Genomic DNA, 20,934 nt, shown 5'->3' with positions numbered 1-20,934 from the left:
ATGCGCGGTGTGGCGAGACCCGCTGGTTCTCACTGCGCATGCGCGGAGCGCCTGGAACGCATAATTTCTTCAAGCGCATGCGCGAAGCTCTTAAGGCCCGCCAATACGCATGCGCTCACAGAAGGAAAGGACCCGATAGGCCTGCCATGATTCCTTGTGAGATCCGTGTCTTGTGGGTGTGACATCGGTAAGGGGTGTGTCAATATTTTGGGTTTGTTCACGCTCTCTATCCTTTACTGCCACCCACGGGGCAGATTCCGTGTTGCCCTGCACAATTCACATTCACCCGGCCCTCCTGCCGGGGCTTATACGGAGATATGTTTGTTAAAACATTTTATTTTACTGGTCAGCTGGTAGATAAGTGGAACAGCTTCTCAGCAGAAGTGGTAGAGGGTAATACAGTGAGGGAATTTAAACATGCATGAGATAGGCATGTGGCTCCTGAATCTAAGACAAGGCCAACGACTGGTCTTTACAGGCGGGGGCCGATCTGTCAAAAGATTTCTGGGTTCCTATATTACCCTAGAAAATGTACATTTCCTAAAACACAGAGATAACATCCAATCAGCTGCAGTGATCCGCCATGCAGGGCCCCAGGGAGCCAGCACTCGGTTATCAGGGGCCCTAACGAGACACAAGTAATCCACTGCCTCCCACACACCTCCCATCCTACATCCTACAACCCCTAGGACCACTCGCGGCTCTAAGCGGCTGCTTAACCCTTTTCACTCTTGTGACACAAAGTAGAATGGTAGCGTGGGGCGTGTGCACCTCATCATGGGAGGGGCCAATGGGAATGGGAGGGGCTTACATGTAAATGTCAGGATGCCAACCCATATCCCACCAAGAACCAGCTCACAAACAGTTAACAAAGACCCTTTATTAAGGGAACCATAAAACGGATAAGGATTCAAAGCGGCCAATAAATAGCAAGAACTCTCGCATGACCACCACCAACCAGGCAAACCGACCAATAAGCAGCCACCGTGTACTTTCTCCCCTCACCAGCAAGGGGATGAGGCAGCCAACGGGAAAAAGGTTCACTTTAAGGAGCAGCCCCAGAGGGGCCGGCGCTGGCAGCTCGGCCCCTGCACTCCCATCCAGTTACTGGCAGCAGAGGGCGCCCCGTCTCCCCGCCTTGTGTTTGGCTGAGCCGTGGATCCCCCCGGCAGTCACTTCCTGTACTCTCCCCGCTCACGAGGCTCCAGAGCTAGAGAACATCGAGTCTGTAATCATCTGTAGAAGAGACCTCTGAGGTGTAACGCAATAATCGCACCAGGAGTGGGGAGGAAAAAGCTCATTTTATTGACAATACATAAGGAATATTGTCTTAGAATGCCGGGGATCTGGTCGCTCTCCCCGTTCCCCCAGAATCCGATACACCATGTAACCAGAGGCCAGGAAATCAGCCCCTAATACCCTCCCCACAACATGTCAAGGTGCAGAAACTGCAGCCCTCCCCAACAGCCCGGAAAAGGCCAGCATTACGAATCACGCATCCAGCCCGGACCCCCGTCACACATCAAGGTCGTCGTCTGGATCCTCGTCGTCCACGTCATCCTGTGGATCCGGATCATAGAAGATCTTTGCAGAGCTCGTGGAGGAACGGAGGAGGGACGACTTTCTGGGGGGGGAGATGAAGAGATTTATATTAATGAATTCCATGAATAGGGGGGGGGGGGCAGCCTGGCAGGGGCCACCCAGCAGCCAGAAGGCATTTCTTATATAATAATAAGAACGAAGTTCTCACTTGCTGGCGCTGAATACATATGGCAGGGCGGCCGATACCTTCTCCTCCCGCTCTGCATCAGACAGTCGGAGGTTAAACGTCAGCTTCTCGATCGGCTCCACCTGGAGGGAGAGGAAGAAGAATGTCACCTGTCCCCCCCTCCTGTATCACACTGTCCCGCCATACTTCCTGTATCCCCCCCTCCTGTATCACACTGCCCGGCCATACTTCCTGTATCCCCCCTCCTGTATCACACTGTCCCGCCATACTTCCTGTATCCCCCCCCCTACTGTATCACACTGTCCCTCCACACTTCCCGTATCCCCCCCTCCTGTATCACACTGTCCTGCCATACATCCCGTATCCCCCCCCTCCTGTATCACACTGTCCCTCCATACTTCCCATATCCCCCCCCTCCTGTATCACACTGTCCTGCCATACATCCCGTATCCCCCCCCTCCTGTATCACACTGTCCCACCATACTTCATGTATCCCCCCTCCTGTATCACACTGTCCCGCCATACTTCCTGTATCCCCCCTCCTGTATCACACTGTCCCGCCATACTTCCTGTATCCCCCCCCTACTGTATCACACTGCCCGGCCATACTTCCTATATCCCCCCTCCTGTATCACACTGTCCTGCCATACATCCCGTATCCCCCCCCTCCTGTATCACACTGTCCCACCATACTTCCCGTATCCCCCCCTCCTGTATCACACTGTCCCACCATACTTCCCGTATCCCCCCCCTCCTGTATCACACTGTCCCACCATACTTCCCGTATCCCCCCTCCTGTATCACACTGTCCCGCCATACTTCCCATATCCCCCACCTCCTGTATCACACTGCCCGGCCATACTTCCCGTATCCCCCCCTCCTGTATCACACTGTCCTGCCATACATCCCGTATCCCCCCCCTCCTGTATCACACTGTCCCTCCATACTTCCCATATCCCCCCCCTCCTGTATCACACTGTCCCACCATACATCCCGTATCCCCCCCCTCCTGTATCACACTGTCCCACCATACTTCCCGTATCCCCCCCTCCTGTATCACACTGTCCCTCCATACTTCCCATATCCCCCCCCTCCTGTATCACACTGTCCTGCCATACATCCCGTATCCCCCCCCTCCTGTATCACACTGTCCCACCATACTTCATGTATCCCCCCTCCTGTATCACACTGTCCCGCCATACTTCCTGTATCCCCCCTCCTGTATCACACTGTCCCGCCATACTTCCTGTATCCCCCCCCCTACTGTATCACACTGCCCGGCCATACTTCCTATATCCCCCCTCCTGTATCACACTGTCCCGCCATACATCCCGTATCCCCCCCTCCTGTATCACACTGTCCCACCATACTTCCCGTATCCCCCCCTCCTGTATCACACTGTCCCACCATACTTCCCGTATCCCCCCCTCCTGTATCACACTGTCCTGCCATACATACCGTATCCCCCCCCTCCTGTATCACACTGTCCCACCATACTTCCCATATCCCCCCCCTCCTGTATCACACTGTCCCACCATACTTCATGTATCCCCCCCCCCCCGTATCACACTGTCCCACCATACTTCATGTATCCCCCCCCCCTGTATCACACTGTCCCACCATACTTCATGTATCCCCCCCCGTATCACACTGTCACTTCCTGTGTTCCCCCTGCAGTGTATGCTGGTATCCTGGAATCCCTTCATTCATTGCCGCCCCTCCACTGTGCCAATACATGTGTTGCCTTTTGCCCAGGCATTGCATCCCATGCCACTTCCCGTGTCCTCCCCCCTGCATTACATCCCGTGTCCCCCCCTGCATTGTTTCCCGTGCCACTTCCCGTGTCCCCCCCTGCATTGTTTCCCTGCCACGTCCCGTGTCCCCCCCCTGCATTGTTTCCCTGCCACTTCCCGTGTCCCCCCCCTGCATTGTTTCCCTGCCACTTCCCGTGTTCCCCCCCTGCATTGTTTCCCTGCCACTTCCCGTGTTCCCCCCCTGCATTGTTTCCCTGCCACTTCCCGTGTCCCCCCCCTGCATTGTTTCCCTGCCACTTCCCGTGTCCCCCCCTGCATTGTTTCCCTGCCACTTCCCATGTTCCCCCCCTGCATTGTTTCCCCCCCTGCATTGTTTCCCTGCCACTTCCCGTGTTCCCCCCCTGCATTGTTTCCTGTGTCACTTCCCGTGTCCCCCCCGCCACTTCCTGTGTTTACCCACCGGCATTGTTTCCCGTGACTCTTCCCGTGCCCCCCCTGCATTATTTCCCTTGCCAATTACTGTGTTTACCCCCCCAGCATTGTATCCCTTGACCCTTCCGTGTTTACCCCCCGGCATTGTATCAAGCGACTCTTCCCATGTCCCCCACCCCAGCATTGTATCCTGTGAAACTTCCTGTGTTTACCCCCCGGCATTGTATTCTGTGACACTTCCTGCATTCCCCCTGCATTGTATCCTGTGCCACTTCCTGTGTTCCCCCTGCATTGTATTCTGTGACACTTCCTGCGTTCCCCCCTGCCCAATGCCCCCCTCAGGTTGACGCATTGGGTGATGTATTGGCCTCCAGCCACTGATAGTTGCCCCTCTCCCAATAACTGCCCCCTGTGCCCCAGAGACCCCTCAGACGCACCTCTTTTCGTCTGCTTTGCTCACTTTCTTGCTGGGTAATTATTTCCAAAGTGAACGCGTCACGTATCCTGAGCTCCTCCTCCTGCGTAAAGAAACGCCACTCGTTTCCATGGGCCAGCCAATCAGAGCGCCCCCTAAGGGTAATCTGCCAGGACTACATTGTGCTCAGGAGAAGGGTGCAGCCATCCAACCTCCCCTCTAACAGGGTATTTACAGGGGCAAAAATAAATGCCTAGAGAGGCCCAGCGAGGGAGGAAGAGAACCAAAATTCATGTTTTCATAATATCTTTAGCAGCCCTGGGGTCAGAGGTCACTCACCGCGATGACAATCTTCCCGCTCCTCCTCCGGTGTGTGACGGTGACGCGGTGTCTCTCCTCCCTCTCCGTCACGTGGATGGCCGTGTCTGCAAGGAGCCTCACTGCGTCCGACACGCCCGCGGGATGCAGATCGGCATGCATGAACGCCAGCACACGTATGTCACGGGACCCTGGGGAAGGAACATGTAACGCCAGAGCATGCGCAGGACACGCGGGGGAAAAACTTTGCAGCAGAATCTGTCTGGCGCAGCGCTAAACGACTGAATTTACCAATGCCACCGGTTAGTGGATTCCGCTCTTCACTACCCTCTACTGACGCGGAAACCCCCTATCCTGCCCCAGACAGTGTTAGGGGTACTACCCGTCACCAAACTCTGCCAACATCCAGCCAGCACAGTGACGCACCACGGCCAACAGGCGGCAAAGGACTGGGGCGGAGGGCGGCAAAGGACCAGACCGGGGTGCGACAAAGGACCGGCGCCCCCTCCCCCTCCATTGAGGCGGTGGCTCTTACCCGCCTCATCACGGCTCCGGGACAGGGTGCGCAGGGTGCGGCAGACAGAGGTGAGAGGGCAGTGAGACAGGAGCCAGCTCAACGAGTCCAGCACGACGGTGACAACGCATGCAGAGCCCCCCACGCGTTCCACTATCCGGCCCGCCGTGAAATCCTCTTTGGTGAGCGACTGGGGGTTTCCTCCCCACCTCAGGGGGTCCGAGAAGCCATCGTGAAAGACAAGTCTAGGAGGAAAGAGGGCAATAAGCAGTGCCATCCCCACATACACCCTACGCAGACTGCCCCATAACGCCCCCCACGCCACAGCGAATCAGTGACGTCAGAAGCACATGAAGCCCACCTCCTCTCCAGAGTCCTGCGCCGGTTATAAGATAAATAATCCAAAGTAAAATGAACACCCAACAGGGAACAGGGACATGCTGGGAAATCTCAAGGAAAAAAAAAAAAGTGCTTTTTGTATGATGATTATTATTTAAAAAGTTGTTTTTCACACGCATCGGTTCAAAATGTTTTGGTTTTTGCCCCATAATATAAAGTTTTCAGCCCCTGACTCCTTATACTGCCTGTGGGAATAGGGAATGGCTCAGTCTTAATCATCCAGCCGGACTTTCTGACTAATGAAAGTCTATGGAGGAACGGACTTCATTAGTGTCGCCATAAAGCATCAGCTCAGTGTGGGGTTTGAGCCGGGAAAGTCACCCAAAATATCACATGACTGACAGCAACGGCGGCTCCAGGTCTGCAGATAAAGGGGGGTTTAGATGATGCCCGGTGAAGACGCCAGCGGAGGGAAGGGGGTCTCACTATATTCAGTCATCCCGTATATACTCGCAGCCCCCCGCTTCAGGCCCTGAGCGTCTCACCTGGACGCCGGCTCCTCCGGGAAACCCGCCACAAAATCTTCCCGGGAAACTTCAAATCCGAAGACGTGGACCGGCTCCGACCTGGAAAACAAAACCCGGAAACGTGGAGCCCCCGGGAACGGCCCTACCCATCAGCCGAGACACACACCGCACCTGTGCCCCCGGCGAGAGCGCCCCTCCCCCAAAACTCACCCATGAGTGCGGTGCGAACGTCCCGGCATACCCTCACTTTACCGACAGGCTGGGGCGTCTCACACTTACCTCTGCAAAGCAGCGAGGACGAAGCTGTAGAGTAACTCTCTGCCGCTGTGAGCCACGGAGTCTGCGGAGGGGAAAACACAATAAGAGCCTCTCCGGGGCAAACTGCCCCCAATCGCCATGGAAACAGCATGAAGAACGAACAGAAAGCTCCTCGGGTCAGTGGGGCAACTTGTGTCCCATTTCACCCAATGCCAAGTCATCCCCTACACACACCCACCCTCCCTCCCGGAGAACCCAGCGCCCAGCCACCCCCTACACCCACCCTCCCGGGGAACCCAGCGCCCAGCCACCCCCTACACCCACCCTCCCTCCCGGGGAACCCAGCGCCCAACCACCCCCTACACCCTCCCTCCCGGAGAACCCAGCGCCCAGCCACCCCCTACACCCACCCTCCCGGGGAACCCAGCGCCCAGCCACCCCCTACACCCACCCTCCCTCCCGGGGAACCCAGCGCCCAACCACCCCCTACACCCTCCCTCCCGGAGAACCCAGCGCCCAGCCACCCCCTACACCCACCCTCCCGGGGAACCCAGCGCCCAGCCACCCCCTACACCCACCCTCCCGGGGAACCCAGCGCCCAGTCACCCCCTACACCCACCCTCCCTCCCGGGGAACCCAGCGCCCAACCACCCCCTACACCCACCCACCCTCCCGGGGAACCCAGCGCCCAACCACCCCCTACACCCACCCTCCCGGGGAACCCAGCGCCCAGCCACCCCCTACACCCACCCTCCCTCCCGGGGAACCCAGCGCCCAACCACCCCCTACACCCACCCACCCTCCCGGGGAACCCAGCGCCCAACCACCCCCTACACCCACCCTCCCGGGGAACCCAGCGCCCAACCACCCCCTACACCCACCCTCCCTCCCGGAGAACCCAGCGCCCAACCACCCCCTACACCCACCCTCCCGGGGAACCCAGCGCCCAACCACCCCCTACACCCACCCTCCCGGGGAACCCAGCGCCCAACCACCCCCTACACCCACCCTCCCTCCCGGAGAACCCAGCGCCCAGCCACCCCCTACACCCACCCTCCCGGGGAACCCAGCGCCCAACCACCCCCTACACCCACCCTCCCTCCCGGAGAACCCAGCGCCCAGCCACCCCCTACACCCACCCTCCTGGGGAACCCAGCGCCCAGTCACCCCCTACACCCACCCTCCCTCCCGGAGAACCCAGCGCCCAGCCACCCCCTACACCCACCCTCCCGGGGAACCCAGCGCCCAGTCACCCCCTACACCCACCCTCCCTCCCGGAGAACCCAGCGCCCAGCCACCCCCTACACCCACCCTCCCTCCCGGAGAACCCAGCGCCCAGTCACCCCCTACACCCACCCTCCCGGGGAACCCAGCGCCCAGCCACCCCCTACACCCACCCTCCCTCCCGGAGAACCCAGCGCCCAGCCACCCCCTACACCCACCCTCCCGGGGAACCCAGCGCCCAACCACCCCCTACACCCACCCTCCCGGGGAACCCAGCGGCCATTCACCGCCTACACCCTCCCTCCAGGAGAACCCAGCGCCCAGCCACCCCCTACACCCACCCTCCCAGGGAACCCAGTCACCCCCTACACCCACCCTCCCAGGGAACCCAACGGCCATTCACCCCCTACACCCACCCTCCCAGGGATCCCAGTGCCCAGCCACCCCCTACACCCACCCTCCCGGGGAACCCAGCGGCCATTCACCCCCTACACCCTCCCGGAGAACCCAGCGCCCAGTCACCCCCTACACCCTCCCTCCCTCCCGGAGAACCCAGCGCCCAGTCACCCCCTACGCCCCAACATCTCCCCTCTGGGAACCCAGCGACTGATCATACTCCCAGGAACCCAGACCCCAATAACCCAGTCACCCCAAACCGCTGGGTGCCCGATGACACACTACACTACACTACACTACACTACACTACACCACACCACACCACACCACACCACACCACACCACACCACACCACACCACACCACACCACACCACACCACACCACACCACACCACACCAGAACTCGTTCGGTACCGGTGATTAGCAGAACCCCTCTGAACCCGGACGATCTCAGTTCATGCAGCATGCTGACAGAAACAACCAGCGCAAGGAATATACATCATCAACAGGCGCCTCGTGAGAGTGTCAATATGGCGCCGACATGATACACAGGTGTACAAACATGGCGCCGACAGAGACACGCCCCCTGCGGCGAGTGTTTCCGTTTCAGGCGCCATGTTTGTGTAACTTGCAGAGCATTGTGGGGGCTTCCCGCGCCTCTGCCGACGGATTGTATTCATACACATCCAGGTTCCGGGGTGCTATGTTTATAGACCCAGCTAATTCTCTGTTAAAGCCCCACCTGGGGCAGAAATTCCGGGGTTACCTCACACATTGCCCTGAGCCTAATTCTGGCGCGCACTGCCTGAGGATCTGATCACGGGGCAGAATCGGGGGGCCGCTTTGCTTTTTAACCCCCATAGTGGGGACTAAACACGTGACGGCGTTCGAGCAACCCCGGAATATTTGCCCCGACAGCGCCTTTTACCCCCGTCAGCACCGGGAGTTTTGTACCCGCCGAGGCCGGTTCCTCGAGTTTAGCGCACATTTTCCTCTCATTTACTGAACCCGAAAATTATAATCTTTTCAGGGCAGGAATTCCTTCAGATCCCATCTTTTTTATCAAATTGTCTAGTTTACGGTGAAAACTTGAAGGGGGGGAAAAAAGCACTTTTTCTAACTTTTGATTTTTTTTCCCCCTTCCTGCGGAATAAATTTTCTGCCCCGCGTTTGGGAATACCCACTTTCTTTGTTATGCTTTTTGTGTTTATGTGTTTTGCAGGTTACGGTGCAGGAAGTACAAGCAGCATTTTGTCTTTTTTGAAGTTTATTCCAAATCCGGTCAATCTGCGCCCCCCCCCCCCGCGTTACCTCATCAAACCATACATGTGTCTGACAGCCGGACACTCCGGGGTATGTTAACCCTTTCCCCGCGTTTGCCAGCCTGTGATTAGTGATCCGGGCTCTATTGACCAGCACGGTTGGCTGCAGTACCCGTATTGTACATACAGAGGGCGCACGGAGTTCTCAGGAAAGTTCTGGAGAAACACGCTGAGGAGTTTGTTTTGGTTACTTGTTCGCCGCCATCTTGTGAGAGGCAGAATGTCGCTACGGCGCTTGTGGTCGCTCCCGGGGCAGGGCCGGTGGGTTCGCTGTCGAGCTTTTCAGTCATGATGTGCCATGAAGGGGGTTATTGACTGACTGACTGACACACACACACCTTGTCACTGCCAGAGATATGCCGACACCCCCCCCCCCCGATCAAGCTTTAACCCCATCTGTGCTGGCCCCATCCGCAGATGTGGTTATAACAGTTAAAGGGTTAACCACATCAGTGCCAGATGCTCCACAGAGGGGCAAATCTGTGGCTCTTCATCAACTTCCGCATCAGTCACATTAACCCTCAGCTGGCATCAGACCCGCACTTGTCGCACTTGTTCACCGTCCCCGGGCATTTACCCTCTGCCAGTGCTGACCCCACCAGTCCTATTGGGGGCCCCAGGGCCACACAAATTCCACATTAAATCCTGTATATTCCATATAAGGACAGACAAAACAGCATATTTTCCAAAAAACAAAATTTATTTACAAAATTCCCATCTTCAAATCCCCGCTTAATAAAAAAATCAGCAAACAGCAGCCATTTATACGGCAGCGGCCGTCACCGGGGGCCACGGTCTGTGGGTTAAGGGTTTGAGCTAAAAATAGACAAGTCCCACGCAAAATAAACATATATATTTATATATATATCCAGATCCAAGAGGAGCGTGGGGTAATCTGCCACAACTAGCGGGGCAAGTCCTCGGCGGAGCTGGGGGCCCAAGCAGAACCGCCCCCCACACATACACACTTCCCACCAGGGAACCAACAAGTCCCTCTGCCCAGAAGCATCCGAGTCCACCCATGGTCACAGTTGCCTCCTTCCGAAGTGGGTCCGAGGGGGCCGCTTCAGGTCACGGGGATCAGACGTATTCCTTGCCGGTAGACGGTGCCTTGGACCGGGCCCCACCTTTTGGGTAACCTTTGGCTCCGTAGCTGCCCCTTCGAGGGCATGAACAAGCCAGGAGAGCACCGCCAAGTATGACCAGGAAGGAGCCTGCCCAGCCCAGGAAGACGCCGGCTCCAAACTCATACCTAGAAGCAAAGGACAAGGGTCAGGGGCAAGTAACGGGGCAAAACATTCAATCTGCCACAGGTGGTAAGAAGGGAGTCTACAACCCTTGGAGACCCAAACGGAGGGTCATCACCGTGTCATACTCTTAAATGCCCCGTGGCACCAACGCCATCCTCAAGCTTATCATGGGACACTTTCCCGACCCCACCGGCACTCAGCTTCCAACTGCCCCCCATATCTCCCGATGCTCCGTTTAGGAAGCAGGTAAAGCACGCCGAGGGGTCAGAAGCCCCCCAGACGCGGCCGTCACTCACTTTGTGTTGATGGGCGTCAGGGGGTTGTAGAAATCCCGGATGATCTGATTCCCGTACCACGAGCAGGCGATGAGGGCAGCCAAACCTGGGGAGAGAGAAAGCGGTCAGCAACATGGCAGAGCCCGACCACGGGGCAGCACAGGGGCAAATCGGCACATGGGGAGGAAGCAGTAACCATTACGGCACCGGGCTTAGCTGCCAGAACCAGAGGCAACGAGGCGACCCAGTACGGGACAAAACCCCAAAGGATCCTAATGTTCACAGCAGCAGGCAGAACCCATTTGATGAGATTGTGGTCTGGCTCAACACTTTTATGCAGGACTAGCGAGCAGAGCTCCACTGGAGGCGTCCACCAAGCTAGTCCTCGTTCTTACAAACCAGCCGGTCTGGTCCCAACGCCAGGTGTGGCACGGCGAGGGGTAACTCACCCGCGAGCAGGAACACGAAGCCTCCGGTCATGGCGATCCGCGCCTTCTTCGTCTTGTCATCCCCGCCACACTTGGTACATTTCATGCCCATGGTGGAAATCGCTATCCCGAAAATCCCCACCACAATGGAGACCACCATGAGGGCGCGAGTGGCCTGCAGAGCCGCTGAAAGAGAGAGAAAATGGGGATTAGACTCTTCCCGATACCCCCACCCAGAACACAGGGCTCCGAGCCCCGGATTTACCTGCACATGGGGAAGGCGGCTCCATGTATCTAATACCTTCAAAACATGCAGCCGTGTGGCAGAACGGCTCCTGGAAACTCCACCCTTCCCGTAACAAGGGGCAAGTGGGCAACAAGGAGACACTCACTGGGTGATGTGGGGGGACCCTGTATTCCCATCACACATAAGTGAACCTAGAGAGGAGGGGCATCAGGGGTGATATGCAGTAAAGCCCCACAACCTTCCACGCAGGGCTAGCACCCGGCAGCCGTGGCCCCGCACACACCGACCCAGCCGTGACTCCCTTTCATCCGACCCGCAAAGAACACAAGAGTGGACGGCCACTGTGGGCACAGGGGCCACCGCCATAAAGTACAGGAGAGATCCGTCGCTTACACCCCCAATACTCTGACCCCCCCCCCCCCTTACTACCCCTACCCTCTGCATCTGACGCCCCATTTCCCACGTCTGACTACCCGAGCCAGTCACAATAACCGCGGCGGCGGGGCATCCTGACCCTGCGCTTTCTGCTCTGTTGGACATCTGTGGGGTTAGAGATCTTACGGCCTACGCAATAACCTTAAAGTTACTGCCCGGGATGAAAGCCATGACAGGCGTGTCCCACTCGGGCCCTCGTGTGAATCAGATGCGCTTCTCCATGGCATGCAGCACCCAGAGTGCAAGCTCACGGGACAAGGCTACACCCCCACAGCCGGGGGCCTGTTCACAGCATAGACCCTCCGGGGCAGCTTTTGGGAGACGTTTGCTTCAGGTTCATCTATACAGCGGTGGCTTTGAATGGACCAATAGGAAGCCTGGAGCATTCAGGGGGAGGGCGAGGCTGAGCAACAAACATTCCCAGAGAGAGCCTTCCGTGTCATGAAACTCAGGCGTGGCAGGAAGAGGGGGGAAAAGGTGAGATAGTGGGAGGGGAGAGGACATAATGGAGGGCAGGATAATAGGAGGGGGGGGGGGGAGAGTGCTTCCAGAACATGAGAGAGAGAAAGAATGGGGGGGGCAGTATCACTGAAACCGGAGCCGGGAGTCACACAAAGGGTAAACAGGCCTGGGGCAGAAAAAAAGCCCCATGTGGAGGAAGTGACCTGCCCCATCCCAACCGTCATTCCATCCCCTGCAACGTCCCAATAGATTGTAAGCTCCCATGGCAAGACACCTCCACCTTCTGACTTAGCGTGTGTTTGGTCTGTAGTATCGACAGTGCTACTGTATATGCAGGCTACATAACCACATGTAATAAACGACTGGCATGCCATATACCATACATAGCACACTATTCTATGTATCATATACTCCAAACACACTGTACTACATATTACATCATACAGCACATATCTATCACCTACTGACTATATCATACACGCCATATATCACACACTATTATATGTATCATACAGCGGGTGCGGGGGACACACACACACACACACACTATTATATGTATCGTACTCCATACACACTACTATATATTACATCATACAGCACATATCTAACACCTACTGACTATATCACACATGCCATACATCGCACACTAAATTTATGTATCATACAGCGGGTATAATATATATATATTTATATTTATATATTACACACACACATCCTACTGACTATATCATACATGCCATACATGGCACACTTATATGTATCATACTCCATACACACTGTACTACATAATACAGCACGTATCTGACACCAACTGACTATCACACACGCCATACATCGCACCACTATTACATGGGTCATACAGCGGGTATCTATCACCTACTGACTATATCATACATGCCATACATCACACACTATTATATGTATCATATACTCCATACACACTGTACTACATATTACATCGTACAGCGCATATCTAACACCTGCTGACTATATCATACACGCCATACATCACACACTATTATATGTATCATATACTCCATACACACTGTACTACATATTACATAATACAGCGCATATCTAACACCTACTGACTATATCACACACTATTATATGTATCATATTCTCCAAACACACTGTACTACATATTACATCATACAGCACGTATCTATCACCTACTGACTATATCATACACGCCATACATCACACACTATTATATGCATCATACAGCGGGTATACATACATACATACAACCTACTGACTATATCATACATGCCATACATCACACACTCATATCTATCATTCCATAGACTATGATCAGTAATTTATTACATCATGCATTTATGCTACATCTCATATCACGCAGCAGGCATATACCACCTACTGTCATACATTATATATCATCAACTCCTGCCTATATAATCCATGGGCTCCACCCCGGCCAGTATTTATATATACTTCTACTCACCCACCCTAACTATATAATACACACACACCTATATAACTACACACCCCACTGTATAATCCATAGGCTCTATCACAGGGTGTATATACACCGGCTCCTGGCTATATAATCCATAGGCTCTATCACAGGGTGTATATACACCGGCTCCTGGCTATATAATCCATAGGCTCTATCACAGGGTGTATATACACCGGCTCCTGACTATATAATCCATAGGCTCTATCACAGGGTGTATATACACCGGCTCCTGGCTATATAATAGATAGGCTCTATCACAGGGTGTATATACACCGGCTCCTGGCTATATAATAGATAGGCTCTATCACAGGGTGTATATATACGCCGGCTCCTGGCTATATAATCCATATATCTATATATTTAGGCGCCCGTCCCGGGGTACACCCTGCTACTTGGCGCTCACACGACCCGCGATAACCTCTTATCTGCCACACAAGTAATCTTATCAACCCCAGATAAGAGCTAACGGGAGCTGGGAATACAGGCGCTTACATGCCCCACTGTTACCCCAAGGTGATTTCTAAGTACCCCTGCGACTTTTTGCCCCAAAAAAACTACTATAAAGGGGTAAAACTGAATAGTACGTGGCCGCTCCCAGGAGGCAGCCAGGTGGGGGAGGGAAGCTGAGAGAGTCCATTAGAAACCAGTTTAACTGGTTCACAGTAAGTGTCTTTGAAGGCGCACACAGGTGGGGAGGGGAGGTTTATACAGGACAGGGGGGGGGAAAGAGAGGGGCCACATTCAGGTATGAGGGGGGCATTAAGACACAGATGTTCCTAAACACCCCTGCCGGGGATTCACACAGCATGGGGACAGGGTAAAAATCACCCCATGGGCAAAGCACCAGCTCACCTGCAGCTAAATCAGGTGACTGGGAGGGGAAGGCAGCAGCCACCCTCCCCAGGGGCAAGCGCAGAGGGGTAAAACTGCTCATGTCCTTGAAATATCTGCTGTTGGATACACAGTTAACCCCTTCCCACCCCAGGGCACTTACCGTCCAGCTGCAGCAGGGAGTCGTACACCTTGCACTGGATCTGCCCCGTGCTCTGGGTGGCGCAGGACATCCACAGCCCTTGGTAAATGGCCACAGCCGTGATGATCTGGTCACCAGCGTAGGAGGACATTCGCCACTGGGGCATGATGGTGGCAGCAATGAGGCCGATCCAGCCCAGGAGGGCCATGACAAAGCCCAGTAACTGCAGCCCAGAGTTAGCCATGGCTGAGAGAGAGGAGACCCCCAAAGGTCAGGCAGAGGCTGAGAGAGGAGACCCCCCCAAAGGTAAGGCAGAGGCTGAGAGAGGAGACCCCCCCAAAGGTCAGGCAGAGGCTGAGAGAGGAGACCCCCAAAGGTCAGGCAGAGGCTGAGAGAGGAGACCCCCAAAGGTCAGGCAGAGGCTGAGAGAGGAGACCCCCCCAAAGGTCAGGCAGAGGCTGAGAGAGGAGACCCCCAAAGGTCAATGGAGCAGGGGCTGCAGGTGAGATTGTTGCCCTCCAAGCACCAGAGCAGGCTGTGGCTGTTGATCCGATGATCTGATGATACCTGGGACAGGTGGGGCACCTGAGGCTCCTATATCAGAGTGGCCCCGCCCCCTGTCTGCCCCGCCCACCGGTACCGTGACGTCACTTGGACAGCTGGTAACAGAGAGTGAAAGAGACACAGAAGATGAATCAACAGAAACTAGTGACGTCACCGCCCCATATCGTGCAGTTACCCAATAGGGTGAGATCCCAGCAACCTCCAGCCTGTCAATTCCATTACTGCCCATACTGACTGCCCCAGGGGCAAATATCTCTGTGTATATTAATGCCCATACTAACTGCCCCAGGGGCAAATAAATATCACTCTGTGTATATACCATTACTGCCCATACTGACTGCCCCAGGGGCAAATAAATATCACTCTGTGTATATACCATTACTGCCCATACTGACTGCCCAAGGGGCAAATATCACTCTGTGTATATACCATTACTGCCCACACTGACTGCCCCAGGGGCAAATAAATATAACTCTGTGTATATACCATTACTGCCCATACTGACTGCTCCAGGGGCAAATATCTCTGTGTGAATATTACTGCCCATACTGACTGCCCCCGGGGTAAATAAATATCAGTCTGTGTATGCCATTACTGCCCATACTGACTACCCCTGGGGCAAATATCTCTGTGTGTATGTTACTGCCCATACTGCCGGCCCCTGGGGTAAATAACTACCTCTGTGTATAATTTGGGGGTAGACTGGAGGCTCTATTCTCTGCACAGAAGTCTTTATTTCGTCTGATAAGGGAACTGATTGGAAATTGACGCGTAAAGATAAACCACGGGTGACCGGAGCTTTTAAACTGCCCCTGCTGTAGGGGTTATAGGGGTGAGGCCTGGGGTATTATGCAGGGCCTGGGGTATTATGCAGGGCCCACTAACATTGGACCTCTCTGGCCGGCTGGGTTCATAGTTATCCTTTGAAGCAGGAAAAGATGGTAGTTGGGGGGTTAGTTAGGAGGGGTATAAGGGAGGAAAGAGGGACACAGTATACCCCGGCCTGACCTAATACCCGGGCCTGACGTTATACCCCGGGCTGACATTATACCCCGGGCTGACATTATACCCGGGCCTGGCGTTATACCCCGACCTGACGGTATACCCCGACGCGACGTTATACCCCGGCCTGACGGTATACCCCGACACGACGTTATACCCCGGCCTGACGTTATACCCCGGCCTGACGGTATACCCCGACACGACGTTATACCCCGGCCTGACGTTATACCCCGGCCTGACGGTATACCCCGACACAACGTTATACCCCGGCCTGACGGTATACCCCGACACGACGTTATACCCCGGCCTGACGGTATACCCCGACACGACGTTATACCCCGGCCTGACGTTATACCCCGGCCTGACAGTATACCCCGACACGACGTTATACCCCGACCGAAGTTACCTCATCACTTCAATCAGGACAAAGGTCGTTCTGTAAGAGCCATAAAAGGGCCGTTAACGACCCAAACCTGGGCAGAATCCACACAAACGCCCCGGCAAAGAGCCCGGAGCCAAAACTAACAGAGGCTCGGCAGCGGCAGATCACCTGTACTGTCATACATTGGGACACGGGGGGAGGGGGGGTATATGGGGTAATAGGAGAGGGTATGGAGGGGTAATAATCATATCAGGGGGGGTTATATCGTGTAATAGGATGGGTTATGGGGAGGGTAATATGGGGTAACTGGAGGGGTTATAATCATAGGAGTGGTTATACGGGGTAATAGAGGAGTTATGGGGAGGGTTATATGGGGTAATAGGAGGGGTTATGGGGAGGGTTATATGAGGTAATAGGAGGTTATGGGGAGGGTTATATGGAGTAATAGGAGGGGTTATGGGGAGGGTTATATGGAGTAATAGGAGGGGTTATGGGGAGGGTTATATGAGGTAATAGGAGGTTATGGGGAGGGTTATATGGAGTAATAGGAGGGGTTATGGGTAGGGTTATATGGAGTAATAGGAGGGGTTATGGGGAGGGTTATATGGGGTAATAGGAGGTTATGGGGAGGGTTATATGGAGTAATAGGAGGGGTTATGGGGAGGGTTATATGAGTAATAGGAGGGGTTATAGGGAGGGTTATATGGAGTAATAGGAGGGGTTATGGGGAGGGTTATATGGACTAATAGGAGGGGTTATGGGGAGGGTTATATGGAGTAATAGGAGGGGTTATGGGGAGGGTTATATGGAGTAACAGGAGGGGTTATGGGGAGGGTTATATGGAGTAATAGGAGGGGTTATGGGGAGGGTCATATGGAGTAATAGGAGGTTATGGGGAGGGTTATATGGAGTAATAGGAGGGGTTATGGGGAGGGTTATACGGAGTAATAGGAGGTTATGGGGATGGTTATATGGAGTAATAGGGGGTTATGGGGAGGGTTATATGGAGTAATAGGAGGTTATGGGGAGGGTTATATGGGGTAATAGAGGAGTTATGGGGAGGGTTATATGGGGTAATGGAGGGGTTATAGGGAGGGTTATATGGGGTAATAGGAGGTTATGGGGAGGGTTATATGGAGTAATAGGAGGGGTTATGGGGAGGGTTATACGGAGGAATAGGAGGTTATGGGGAGGGTTATATGGAGTAATAGGGGGTTATGGGGAGGGTTATATGGAGTAATAGGAGGGGTTATGGGGAGGGTTATACGGAGTAATAGGAGGGGTTATGGGGAGGGTTATACGGAGTAATAGAGGTTATGGGGAGGGTTATATGGAGTAATAGGGGGTTATGGGGAGGGTTATATGGAGTAATAGGAGGTTATGGGGAGGGTTATATGGAGTAATAGGAGGTTATGGGGAGGGTTATATGGGGTAATAGAGGAGTTATGGGGAGGGTTATATGGGGTAATGGAGGGGTTATATGGAGTAATGGAGGGGTTATATGGAGTAATAGGAGGGGTTATGGGGAGGGTTATGTCATGATTAACTCATATAACGTAGTGGATGCATGGAAGGGTAACCCAGCAGAGGTGGTTAGTTTCTTTGTTTAGGCATTCAATGAGTTAATCTGAGGTTGATTTAATGTGTTTTTGTGCATGTCCTCTGTATCTGTTCTGGGTAGAGGGGTCATCTTCCCAAAGGACCCCTGTGGTGATTCGTGGCCTAACAGATAAGGACCCTGAGTTATAGGAATTCCATTCCTATGTTAAGTGGGGGGTTTCCATCACCTTTACCCCACCATAACTTATTGGCAAATCAAAGATGGGACCCGATTCTTGGGGATGGTGTCATATAATCAGTCATGTGGTCAGAGGGGCGTTTGCTTGAAACAGAGTCTGATTTAGGGACAATGCAGCGACCTCAAAGCAGAACTCCGTGATATACTCTGATCGGAACAACATCGTAAGACACCATCTGGACTTAAGGAGTTCCCACAGGCCTACTTATTGGAGAAACTCGTGAGTGAGGGTCCTGTGTATTGGAGAAACTCGTGAGTGAGGGTCCTGTGTATTGGAGAAACTCGTGAGTGAGGGTCCTGTGTATTGGAGAAACTCGTGAGTGGGGGTCCTGTGTATTGGAGAAACTCGTGAGTGAGGGTCCTGTGTATTGGAGAAACTCGTGAGTGAGGGTCCTGTGTATTGGAGAAACTCGTGAGTGAGGGTCCTGTGTTTAAGTCCCATTGTTTTTAAGAACTGTTTGCTGTTTTATTTTTATTTTGTATGTCTTGTTTTTGTAATTCTGGCCCTGTGTAACCTTTGTCTTTTTGTTATTAAAATATTCATAATCCAAGTCTGTCTTTGGGCTCTGGTATCGATCTCCACGAACCCTAAGAGAGGATAACACGTTACCGTATTGTTATTGAGTTCTACAGGATATATATATATATATATGTTAGTTGCCCGGGGTGGGTTGATATATATATAGAGATAGAGGTTCTAATTCGGATTTCTCACGAATCCGGTATCAAAATGGTGAGTGGTGGCAGACTACCTGGGGGGATACAGGCAGGATTTGGGGGTTAATTTGGTGTAGCTTATGCCTTGTTAAGGGGTCAAGTTAGTAAATCCAGAGGCCTGGTGCTATTAACCCCTTCATGCCCACACCCTCCACACAGTCACGGCTTGGCAAGTAGTCCTGACCGTGACAGGTTATATGGAGTAATAGGAGGGGTTATGGGGAGGGTTATATGGAGTGATAGGAGGGGTTATGGGGAGGGTTATATGGAGTAATGGAGGGGTTATGGGGAGGGTTATATGGAGTAATGGAGGGGTTATGGGGAGGGTTATATGGGGTAATGGAGGGGTTATAGGGAGGGTTATATGGGGTGTCACGGAGCTGGCTCGTCCGACCGACTGCCTCCGCTGTCTTGTGCTCCCTTAGCCTGGGACACCACACTTTCCCCGGTTCCCCAGTCACTCGCCGAGACTCAGTGTAGGGTAAAACCAAACGAAGACTGATTTATTTTAGACACACAGGGCTGGATATATCCAGCAAAACACACATTAACATAAAACAAGATATTGGGACACAAACCGCCCCCTTAATCTGCCTCTCAGAGACAACGGGGGCAGTAACGGGATTAACAATACAATAGGGGGGGGGACTGATTTATACAACATTAAACTGAAACAATGGTGGTCACTCCCTGGTGGCAGATCCTGGCTGTCTGCTGGAGATAATCCCCTCAGCCAGTGATGAGATGATACTGCTGGGGGTAGCCACAGAAGCCTTTACAAACCCAGGGCCCATAGTCAATAGGGAGGAGACTGGCAATCAGGCTTCTCCAGTGGTCCCAGTGATGGAGGCTTCCGTCACAATTCTCCCCCCTTCGAATTGGACTGACATAGGATGAGACCCCAAACGGGTTGACTCCGTAGTCAGTCAGTTTATTTGGCCCATTAATGCCCTCCCAAAATTGGTGCTCCTGCTGCTGCTGGGGAGATGGGCCGGCTGCGCCATCTCCCGGGTACCGCTGGGGAGTGATGCCGCCTGCATCCCCTCCCTGGTGCTCCTGTTGCCATTGAGGAGGGAGTTCCGGTTGATCCGGTCCTGGAATTAGGTTCTGCTGCTGGGGGGGCGGATCGGCCGCTGTATCTCCCTGAACTCCTGCAGCTTTGGTAGGTGCTGGGCAGAGGCCAGCGATGCTCTGCCTGGTTGCCAGCACTTCAGCTGGGGTTAGGGAATCTTGTGGGTCGGCCTGCCGCTGGGGAGGGAGGGCCGGTTCCTCTGCTCCCGGACATGTGAGCTGCCGCTGGGAAGATGGACCGGCTGTCACATCTCTCGGTTCCTCCCACTGCCGCTGGGGAGGAAAAACAAGTTCCTCCGCTCCCGGACATGTGAGCTGCCGCTGGGGAGAAGGGCCGGCTGCCACATCTCCCTGGATCCCTGTAGTCATTGCAGGTGTGGGGCAGAAGCCAGCAGCTCTCTGCCCTGTTGCCAGCTCTTCAACTGGGACTAAGAGATCTGGGCAGACTGCCCAGCATTCTGAGGCCCCCGGTGTGGAGACCGCAGTGTTATCCACCCCTCTTGGGTTAACATCCTCAGATGTAAAATCAGTTAGATCCACAATCTCTGGATCTGGTTGTGGAGCACAGTCGCACAGCTCCAGTATCGGATCTGGATTAGCTGCCCAGTCTCCCTGTGACTCA

At 54.1% G+C, this 20,934-nt stretch overlaps 2 protein-coding genes across 2 annotated transcripts; both read right to left on the bottom strand.

Moving 5' to 3' along the window:
• Positions 1-1,515: 1,515 nt before the first annotated feature.
• On the bottom strand, positions 1,516-6,426 carry LOC149271412 (elongator complex protein 5-like). The gene is made up of 6 exons (XM_089507457.1): positions 6,308-6,426; positions 6,047-6,127; positions 5,184-5,407; positions 4,670-4,839; positions 1,751-1,851; positions 1,516-1,624 (listed from the first exon to the last, which is right to left on the bottom strand). Exons 1-6 carry the CDS (start codon positions 6,424-6,426, stop codon positions 1,516-1,518), a joined length of 804 nt encoding a protein of 267 aa, XP_089363583.1.
• A 3,882-nt stretch (positions 6,427-10,308) lies between these two features.
• Positions 10,309-15,022, bottom strand: LOC149271411 (claudin-7-like). Its single transcript, XM_089507464.1, has 4 exons — positions 14,800-15,022; positions 11,203-11,367; positions 10,775-10,859; positions 10,309-10,480 (listed from the first exon to the last, which is right to left on the bottom strand). The coding sequence occupies exons 1-4, from the start codon at positions 15,020-15,022 to the stop codon at positions 10,309-10,311; spliced, it is 645 nt and encodes a 214-aa protein (XP_089363590.1).
• Between the last annotated feature and the right edge of the window lie 5,912 nt (positions 15,023-20,934).

Source organism: Sceloporus occidentalis, unplaced genomic scaffold (assembly GCF_023333645.1).
Source record: "Sceloporus occidentalis isolate IW3139 unplaced genomic scaffold, rSceOcc1.0.p SCAF_524, whole genome shotgun sequence".
Taxonomy (NCBI): Eukaryota; Metazoa; Chordata; class Lepidosauria; order Squamata; family Phrynosomatidae; genus Sceloporus; species Sceloporus occidentalis.
This window is presented reverse-complemented; position numbering and strand designations above follow the sequence as displayed.

Excerpts from the sequence above, each read along its gene's own strand:
- LOC149271412 (XM_089507457.1), bottom strand. The coding sequence starts at position 6,426 with ATGGCGATTGGGGGCAGTTTGCCCCGGAGAGGCTCTTATTGTGTTTTC. Across the intron at positions 6,128-6,307 it reads GTCCTCGCTGCTTTGCAGAG|GTCGGAGCCGGTCCACGTCT; the intron begins GTAAGTGTGAGA and ends TTTGTTTTCCAG. Across the intron at positions 4,840-5,183 it reads CCGGAGCCGTGATGAGGCGG|GGTCCCGTGACATACGTGTG; the intron begins GTAAGAGCCACC and ends TTCCTTCCCCAG.
- LOC149271411 (XM_089507464.1), bottom strand. The coding sequence starts at position 15,022 with ATGGCTAACTCTGGGCTGCAGTTACTGGGCTTTGTCATGGCCCTCCTG. Across the intron at positions 10,860-11,202 it reads CTTCGTGTTCCTGCTCGCGG|GTTTGGCTGCCCTCATCGCC; the intron begins GTGAGTTACCCC and ends CTCTCTCCCCAG. Across the intron at positions 10,481-10,774 it reads CTGACGCCCATCAACACAAA|GTATGAGTTTGGAGCCGGCG; the intron begins GTGAGTGACGGC and ends CTTTGCTTCTAG.